Genomic DNA, 9,796 nt, shown 5'->3' with positions numbered 1-9,796 from the left:
CAGAACTAAAGCACCGTTGCCCTTCACTTCCCTTTCAGGATCCCTCCCACACATCTAGGTCCCTCTACTTAGTCACCAGCGCGCCCGAATGACTAGCCAGGTTCCCCACCCCGACCAGAGCACACCTTCCTTTGAAATCATAGTCCTCCTTCCAAGGTCACTGAAATCCCCAATAAATCTCAATCCCTGAATATTGCGCTTTTCTCTTACGTGTGGATTTGATGAGCTGATCAAAGTGCCTCATCCCAAGCACGGCAGAGAACACGGCTATTGCAACAGAAGAGCATTTGCTGTAATGCTCTGGAATAAGGGAATCTGTTTGTTTAAATGTTGGACCTTACAGGAGTCTCTTGGAGTAAGGAAAGTCTCAGGTTTACTATCGGTTCAGCCTAAATCTCCTCTGGGTTTAAGCCTGCCTCCTCCTTCTCTACGTGGTCCAGTGCAGAGCGATGGTTCCCAACCGGGGGCTGTTGGGCCCCTGGCCCAGGGAATGATTTGGCAACGTCTGCAGATCTTTTTGATTGTCTGGGTTGAGGGGCTTCTTCGACTGGCATCTAGTGGGTAGAGGCCAGGGATGCCGCTAAACCTTCTCCGATGCACAGGACAGCAGCCCCCCACAAACAGCTATCATCGAGCCCAGAATGTTAATAGTCCTGAGGCTGAGGAACCCTGAGTTAGAGTCAACTCTGTGACAGTAGCATGATCCCGCCATCCCATAGGCTTCCTCACCCTTGGCTGGTGGCAGAAATAAGCCTCAATTAATCCTGAGTCACAGTGAATCACAAATCTGCACGCAAGGAAATGCTGCGGGCTGGAGGAAGGCAGGAGGAGTAGGGGTGTGGGCTGAGGGACCCATCCACCTGGCGCCCTGCCCTCCGGGCCCCTCCAGCTCCATCGCCCTCTCCTGCCTGAGCAACCGGGGTACCCAACAGCCCGCCGAACGCTACCTGGATGACTCAGGAAAATATTTTATTGCCCTTCCCACTCTTTATGCCTCCTTGATAACAAAATAGTCCTGGTTTGTACAAAAATGCAGGAAAAAACAGTTTTGTTCTTTGCAGTAGGTTTCTGTTTGTTGTCCCTGCCTTTCAAGGTAGATGATTCGCTTCAGAAAAGAGATTGCACGTGGGCTATTTCTCATTTGGGGACCTCTGCTGAAGAGTAGTGAGGAAGAAGGGAGGGCCTGGAGATATTTTTAGGCAGCCCTAAGTACCTTAAAATGAATATTCCTATGATCGAACTCATTTTTTTTTTAAAAAAATATCCTTCATTAGTTTTTAAAATAAAGCACAGAGACTATGCGCGACCCTGAAGACAATGCCTGTTTAGTGGGCAGCTCTCTCTAGCTAGTTGGATCTGTTTCAGTCTGGAATTCAGACATAGCCCGGAAGACACTTCTCTCTTTACACTATTACACAGAAAACACATTTATATAGTCATTAGGTAATCAGTTCTTAGATTTTTTTTTTTTATCAATTAATACAGATTACATTTGTAACAGAGAAAACCATTTGCGTAAACCACATGTGGATGAATGAAATGATGCACAAAAAGAAAACTAACAAGTACTATGACGAAATAAAGCTAATTAACCAAACTCAGAGTAAAGAACTCCAAACCCAAGCCTTTTCTCTACTAGACGATAAATGACGTTGAGATCAAGCTCAAGAATATGCTTTCGCAATCCTCTTACCCACTTGCAATGCAGAATGCAAAACTATCTAAAATAGATTTTAAAATATATTTTGTTGGCATATACGTTCATATAGAATTGGGCTAGTACAGATCTCCACAGAGGCTCTTTCCTTGAATGAGACATAATGTTAGTCTTTAAAGAGAATGTTTAAAACTATTAGATTAATATCAATATGCATGACATTAAATAACATGAAAATATTCTGAATTCATGACTAAAACCAAATTTTGAACGCCTTTTATAAACGGTCAAATAGATGTAAAATATTAAGACCTTTGCTTTAGCTATAAAACTATAAGTAACAAATTTGCATCTCATAAATGGTTCTATCGTCAGATTAAAAAAATAGGTGGCGAAGTACCTTCAGATGAACTATTCAGCTATCTCTGTAGTTCTCGTACTGTCCACGTTCAAAAAGTACGTTGGTAATTCGGGAGATAGTCTACATAGAACAGTCACTGGAAATCATCTTGCAAACTGCAGGAGGCTAATAGTGACATCTCCCTTCAGTTTCCATGGTTTTACAATAACCGCTGTTATTGTTACCTCGTACAGCTTGTTGCCCAACACCTCCTTCTCAGAGCCTCCCTCCAATAAGTACGAAAGGCGTGAGAACCAGAGCTTTTGTAGAAATTGCTGTAAGCTGCACAAACTTAAAGTGTCAGCTTAATTCTTTGGCACACTCATTTTTTAGAAGATCATCTCCCACAAAAGAGACATCTTACCCTGCATCTTCTTCACGTGAAGAACCCCCCCCCCCCAAAAAAAAGATTGTTTGCCAACAACTGCTTCTTTTTGGAAAGAATCTAAATTGTATTTTCCCTTTTCGTTTCCTCATTTAAAGTTCTTTGTTGTTGTTTTTTTAAACAGTGGCTGCAGATCTCCTGTCTTTCCCTCCATTTTCCCCTCTTCCCCTTGACATGAAAGTATGGAAGCAACCTGGTCTCCTATTTCTCAATGTTCCCTTTTAGCTAACCTCCAAAAGGAAGTTGGAAACGATGCACAAAATTTCAGAGTTTCACATGCAACAGAACAACTATTAGTTACTCAAACCTCATGGGATCCATTTTTATTTGCAATATCCACATACCGTTCAAAGTGAAGTTCCAATTCTCAGCAAGTTTACCTTCTCTATCTGCCTGCCAGGCAGACCTGCAGTATCATGTTAAAATTGATGGCACATGTAGCTGACCATTTCCATATATTCCTTTCGTTTAATATATACTATTTGCACAGTTTACAGCGATGAAAGGACAATACTGTTGCTCCTTTGCCTGGCTTCCTCCTACTTGAGCTTTAGTCCTTACACCACAGCCAATAGTAGGTGCTCAACAAATGCTTACTGAATAAGGAATAAATCAGTTGCAGCTACGAACTTCCACTGCAAACATCTTCTTGACCAAGAAATCATCTAGGGCCATTTTGGGCCACCTGTATGCTGAAGGCATCAGTAATCCTTCTCTTCTCTATTAAAAAAAAAAAAAAAAAAAGTGTGTTTGTTACACTTGCAGAGTTACCACAGGTAAACCAACCAACCAAACATATTCCAATCTCCGATAAACTTAGCCACACATAATTTTGTCAGACAATTCATTTAAAAAAAAAAATGTTGTTTTAGTCAGGTGGATCAAAAAAGCACATAATTTCCTCTTCTAAGAAAACATCTCCTCAGAGTTTTCTGTTTAAAACCAAAGGAAGGCTACGAAATTGCTGTGCCCTCCAATTTACAAAGCAGATGAACACTCCTTCCAAAGGATTCGGGTGCAGAAGGGAACAAGGTGCGCGGTGGCAGGTTTATCGTGCGCGTGGTCTCAGAATGCACAACAGTGTACCCCCAGGACACTGAACGGATGCCTGGAAAGTCCAGCTAAGAGCCTTGAGCGTATGTATCCACATACCTACATGGGACACATACATGTGCTTACCACGACCTGCAGACTTAAATTCTCTAGTTTTTGTGGGTTTTTTTTTTTTTTTTCTTTTTCAGAATCCTTGCTGGGATATGTTAAGGTCCTTGCTTCTTAACCTTGAAGCAAAGAGAAGACAAGCATCAAGATGTTCTTTTTCACAATTTTTGAGGGGAAGGAAAGTTACTCCTGATTACTTAGGCTGTGCCCCTGGTCTTCCCATCGTAGTCAACTTCTGAAGTTAACACCGAAAACCACAGCCAAACTGTTCACATAAATCAACTGAAAATGCTCAAACGCTCTACCTGCCGTGTGTCTGTAGTGGGCCACGTGCCAGTTTTGAACAGTCTGATTGTACATGGTCTCTGCCCTCTCGAGCTATAAATTTCAATCAAGATTCTTTTATGACTTTGGGGTAGGCAGCACTCTGAAATGTGAGCCGTGGGCCGAGTCCCTCCCTCCCTATCTAGGTGGCTTCTGATACAGTTAGTTCTCGATCGATCGGAGTTTGGACTAGTTTATTGGCTTTCCAAGTGTGATGATCCCTGCATCAGCAGGATCAACCTCATCTGGAAACTTGGCTGGAAAGGAAAATAGGAGCTCACGCCTGCCGAGACACACTAAATAAGAAACTAGAAGAAAGGCCCAGCAATACCTGTTTAACCTCCAGGTGATTTTGACAGGTAGTCAAGTTTAAAAACCTCTGGCTAGGATAATCCTAAAGGCTTCTTCTCAAACCGTCAAAATCCATTGTTACGAAGTCAAATATGCCTCCTGGAACTAGCACCATGTTCAGTCAAATGCACTTAATGATCCCTAGTAGTCTGAGTAAGAGATCACAGTAAGAAATACCACATTGTTAGTACTTAGGAATTTGGTACATTTTCACAAGGACAACATTTTATATATATAGCAAGCTTTTCCCAATTAAGCGGACGGTGTGACAAGTGTTTGATATCATTTTGACTAACAGTGGTGATCTCCAAATTAAATCTTTGTTTCCTTTGTAAGAAGGCAGCTTATTCCAGCGATCGTGGAAAGTAAATATGTACTTTTTGTGACATTTTGCATCTATTTCTCAAGGCCGGCTGCTGCGAGCAGGGTTCTTTCACTTTCCCACCCTACCTGTGAGAAATACTGGACTTTGGCTCGAGAGATGCAATTACATGCTGGTGAAACTTCCATTCATGAAACAACCAGAACAGGCCAAAGAAACGAAGCATTTTAGGACCGCCTCCAGCAGAAAAGGTTAACCAATCGGGAAGAGCGAAGCCTCTAGACTTCTAAAGAACTCTAACCCCAAAACGGATCTGATCCTAAAACGGGATTCAGGGAGGTCTATTTCTCCAGTTAACGACCTAGAAAGTGTTCTTGCTTAAGAACCCCAACTCCCAAACATGACAATGGTTAAGACTTCCAACAAAGACACCTTCCATTTTTCTGAGGGTCTTACCAAAGGAGGACAAAAATCATCCTTTGAATAGACCTAAAGCTTGGATAACAGGGACCAAAAGGAACAGCAGGGGTCAAGTTTAAAAAGTTAGCTTTTGCTCTCCCAGCTCAAGGCTCCTTTCCCACCCAGTTTCCATTGGGGCAGGTGAGGCCTGCCTTACAGCCCACTCCCTGGCTTCCTTGGACACTCTCAGGTCAACCCAGCTTTTTTCATGGAAACAAATGCTTCTGTCTTTTCACACCAGACTCCATACTCCAGGGGGCTCCTACTAGCCCAATAAACTGAGTAGTCTTTAAGAACAATGCCCCCAATATCTGTCAATTTTGTCAAGAAAATAATGGAGAAAGCTACAAAACCCAGAACTACTACGTCTCTGCTCCAGGCACGCACACAAAATTGCTTTTCATGGAGAATCCAGGAAGCATTTATCTTACAGTACTCAGTGAAAGCATATTAAAGTCTGCCCTGGCATCTCACACCTATAAAGTATTAGTCATGCAAGTGACTAAATGCTGTGTGAAGATGATTAATGCACCCAGCAACCTAGTCCATGTCCAATTTGCCGTTTTCAAATTCTCCGTTTCAGGAGTATATACATGTCTTAGGTTAGTTAGATATTTTGGCAGCACTTTATGTCAAAAGGCTTAAAAAAAAAAAAAAAACCAACAAAGCCATAACTCAACAGTCACCAAATACCTTTAAAAAAAAAAAAAAAAAAGTCCTTCACATAGAACCTGGTAGAGGTCTTCAGAATCTTCAACACTTTGAATCTACCAAAGAACTGAATTCATTCAAATGCAAGGCAATATTTGCAAAGACATAAATTTGAGTTGTTTCTTAATTTCTCTATTTATCACGTACATACTGCCTTCCAACCGAGTGATTCTAACCTTATGTAAGATCAAGAATGGGAAAAAAAAAAAAAAAAGCCATAGGACCATCACAGGCAAATTCTCTCTTTCTCCACCATGCTGGAATATTGAGTGACAGGTCACATGGGCCAAGGACACATTTTTAAGGCAAGATGTTAATACAGCTTTAAAGACGCCTGTGGCCTGTAACTTCTTTTGGCTTCCCCCACAGATGACTTCACCTACACTTCACACAGCTAAGGTGTATCGTGTGCTCTTGACATACAGTCATATACTTTCTTTTATTCTACACAGAGGTTATATTAGTAAAGTGGCCCTTAAGTAAAATAAAATACAATACGAAGCTCACACTGCCTCCTACTGTTAGAAGGAAAATTTCATGAGGTCAAAATGGTCCACAAATTGCAGTTTAATGAGAGTAAGGGGTCTATCTTATTTTTTTCCTTTCTCTCCTTTTTTTTAGATATAATGACCTATTTTCAAACCAAAACCTCAAGTATTAAGACACGGTCTGCAACCCACACAAATGCACTGCAGAAAACCCTAGTAGGAACGACTTCAGAATTGGAAATCATGTTCCTCAAACATGTTTTTGACTTTGTATGTGATGTAATTAAACAAAAACATTGAAAAAAAAAAAAAGAGGAAGAAGAAAGAAAGACCGAAAGCAAGAAAGAAAAAGAAAGGTTAAAAGCACTACCCTGCCTGGTCGGGTGACTGGTGACTTTACCAAATCTAAGGCAGTTTTAGGAGTTGGTTTCTCCCCTTCCCTACCCACAGTGAGGTCAACTGCTCCCTGTCAGCAGAACAGATTCAAAATCCTGCTTATCTTGTAGTCAAATGGTAATGGCCATACCCTCAGGGCTTCCTAGACCTTTAAGATTTTTTCCATATTTACGGGAGTTGGAAGTAATGTCACCCAACTTGTCACTGAGGTATTTCTGCTGGGGGCATCATGCACCTGCTGCCCCTATCCACCTCAGCCTCGATACTGTATTAAATTCACTGAATATGAAACACAGAAACACAAACAATAGTTTTGGATTTGTTTCTTTAAAAATGACATCTGTATTAAAAGTCTTAAAATGGAGAGACAATGATTAAACGCGTGTCTGGAATTAAAAATTACAATTAGTGAGAATTCTCTTGGTACATCACAACAGGAAAATTTTGTTCTTTGCTTCTGGAGGAACACCCTAGAACAGATAACCAAAAAAAAATTTAAAAATAATACAAAGGGGAGCTAAATACCTGAACATTTGAACAAAATGAAGCCAGATAAAAAAGAAAGGGGAAAAAAAAAAATCAAAAACAAACAAACAAAAAAACCAACCAAAACCATTGCAAGACATGGAAATTACATTTTAAAGGCTGGAAATAATAAAGAAATTCACCAAACAACAGGCCCTATTGTCCTGGCTCCTTCAGGAAGATTACAGAAAGGAAACTAGGAAGTGGTTTGGGGAATAGCAGATTCTGGGTTATGGTGGGAAGTTCACAGGTTGGCACCGGCTGGAACAGCTGAGTTTTGAAGGCACTCTGCAGACACAGGGGTGCTGGGGCCCTGAATCACATTTTTGAAGTCTTTGTACTGTATTTTAAAGAGCTAGTCATCAAAACCTGTCACTGCCAACCAAAAAGAAAAGCTAAACTTAAAAAAAAACAAAAAACAAAAAAGAAACCCAAACACACACACACACACACACACAACAGTACACACAAAAATGTGCAGATCTGTAACATTTTTTTTTCACAGCTGATAAAAAAAAAAAAAATACTACCGTTCTCCCCCAGACTCCCCTTTGATACAGTAGGTAAACAAAATAGATTTTTTTTTTTTCCACAAATATCAGCAGACACTTTCTGGCACCCCACACTGCATTGGCATCAGTGTTTACAGTCCCAGTTCAGATGTGCATACTTCAGATTGGATACACTGTAACAAGAATCCAACTTTGCATAGACATCCTTAGAATCACAATCAGTCACAGGGTTGCCCTTCCAAGCTGGCAGAAAAGGAACCCGATCTTTAATTTCCAGCTCCTCCTGGAAAAAAAAAAAAAAAAAAAAAAAAAAAAAGGAAAGGGAAAAAAAAAAAAAAAAAAAAAGCCAACACAAAAGTTTCTTCCCTTCCTCCTGTCCTGCTCCTTCATTTGGTTCTCCCGGACTTCCTTCCATGTGGAACTACAAAAAGGGGTGGTTGGAGGCAAAAGGAAAAAAAAAAAAAAAAAAAAAAAGGAAAAGTCGCCCCCTCCCTTTCTACCTCCCCACCCCGTTGATTGATTTATTTTTTATGTATTTTCGTTTTCTTTTTTTTTTGCAGGCTGAAACTTTGGCCCGTGTCGAGCTGCCCACACAGCGCCCTAGCGGCTCCTTACACGGGGAGTGTGGGGTGGAAAAATCCGCGTCTCCCGGGGTCCGCGAGCAGCGCGCATGCAGCAGGAGCCGCGCTGCACCGGGGCTGCACCGGGGCTGCACCGGGGCTGCACCGGGGCTGCACCGGGGCTCGGAGGGGGAGGTCAGCGGAGGTCAGCGGAGGTCGGCGGAGGTCGGCGGAGGTCAGCGGAGGTCGGCGGGGGTCGGGAGCCGGGCGGTGCAGCCCAGCCGGGCCCCCAGCGCCCCCGCCCCCGCCCCGGGGCCGAGGCACAGCGGCCCGCGAGGTCCGCGCGAGCGCAGCGCATCCCCCCCGCGGGGGCGCTGGGGGCGGGGGCGCGGGCGCCGGGGGCGGGGGCGCGGGCCGGGGCGCGGGCGCGGGCGGCTCAGAGGATCACGCAGGCCGAGCAGCAGCCCTCGTCGCCGTTGGGCTGCGCCGCGTAGTTCATCTGCCGCACGATCTCCGCGAACAGCTCGTCCACCGAGGCTTTGTTTTTGGCCGACGTCTCCATGAAGGGGCAGCTCCACTCCTCGGCCAGGGCCTTGCCCTCGCCGTACGACACCTCGCGCTCGCCCTCCAGGTCCACCTTGTTGCCCACCAGGATCATGGGCACGCGCTCGTACCGCTTGACGCGGATGATCTGGTCCCGCATGGGCTTGATGTCCTGGAAGCTCTGCTGGTTGACCAGGCTGTACACGAGGATGAAGCCCTGGCCGTTCTTGATGTACAGGTCCCGCATGGACGCGAACTGCTCGGTGCCCGCCGTGTCCAGGATCTCCAGCACCGACGGCGACGAGTCCACCTCGATCTCCTTGCGGTAGAAGTCCTCGATGGTGGGGTCGTACTTCTCGATGAAGGAGCCGGTCACGAACTGCACGGTGAGCGCCGACTTGCCCACGCCGCCCGAGCCCAGCACCACCACCTTGTACTCTCTCATGGCTCCGCCGGCGCCCTCGCCGCGCCCGCCGCGGCCCCGTCGGGGGTGCGCGCCGCGGGGAGCCCGGGCTCGTCGGCTGCTCGACCTGCCCCCGGGCTCAGCCTGGCGGCGGCGGCGGCGGCGCGGGAGGACAATGCCGGCGGCCCGTGCGGCGGGAGGCGGCGGCGGCGGCGGCGGCGGGCTGCCGGGGGGGCTGCTGCTACGTGCGCGCCGGCCCGGGCCGCGCGTGGCATGGGGCCCCGCAGAGCGTGCGCCCACCGCCGCGGCCCAGCGCGCTCTCCCCGCAGCCTCCGCGGGGCGACGGCTTCCTACTCGCCGCGCGCAGCCCGGCCCTCCCCGCCCCGGCGAGCATGCCCAGTGCGCCGACGGCCGCGCCCGCGCCAGCCGCCGCGCCGGGTTTTCCGGGGGGCCGGGCAGGGGGGCGGGGCCGCGCGGGGAGGGGCGGGGCCGGGGCGGGGCTTGCCCGGGAGCGGCCTGCGAGGGGCTGGGGCTCGGCGCCGGGGGCGGGGCCTCCCGGGAGCGGCCTGCGAGGGGCTCCGGATCGGGCACGGGGGGGC

General features: G+C 46.4%; 1 protein-coding gene across 1 annotated transcript; it reads right to left on the bottom strand.

Moving 5' to 3' along the window:
• Positions 1–6,965: 6,965 nt before the first annotated feature.
• RAP2B (RAP2B, member of RAS oncogene family) lies at positions 6,966–9,368 on the bottom strand. Its single transcript, XM_041734465.1, has one exon. It carries the CDS (start codon positions 9,237–9,239, stop codon positions 8,688–8,690), a length of 552 nt encoding a protein of 183 aa, XP_041590399.1. The 5' UTR covers positions 9,240–9,368; the 3' UTR covers positions 6,966–8,687.
• Between the last annotated feature and the right edge of the window lie 428 nt (positions 9,369–9,796).

Source organism: Vulpes lagopus, chromosome 19, assembly GCF_018345385.1.
Source record: "Vulpes lagopus strain Blue_001 chromosome 19, ASM1834538v1, whole genome shotgun sequence".
NCBI classification, from domain to species: domain Eukaryota; kingdom Metazoa; phylum Chordata; class Mammalia; order Carnivora; family Canidae; genus Vulpes; species Vulpes lagopus.
Note: the sequence above shows the minus strand (reverse complement) of the source record. Positions and strands in the feature narration are given on the sequence as shown.

What these genes read in the sequence shown, in the direction of transcription:
- RAP2B (XM_041734465.1), bottom strand. Translation starts at nt 9,239, where the DNA reads ATGAGAGAGTACAAGGTGGTGGTGCTGGGCTCGGGCGGCGTGGGCAAG.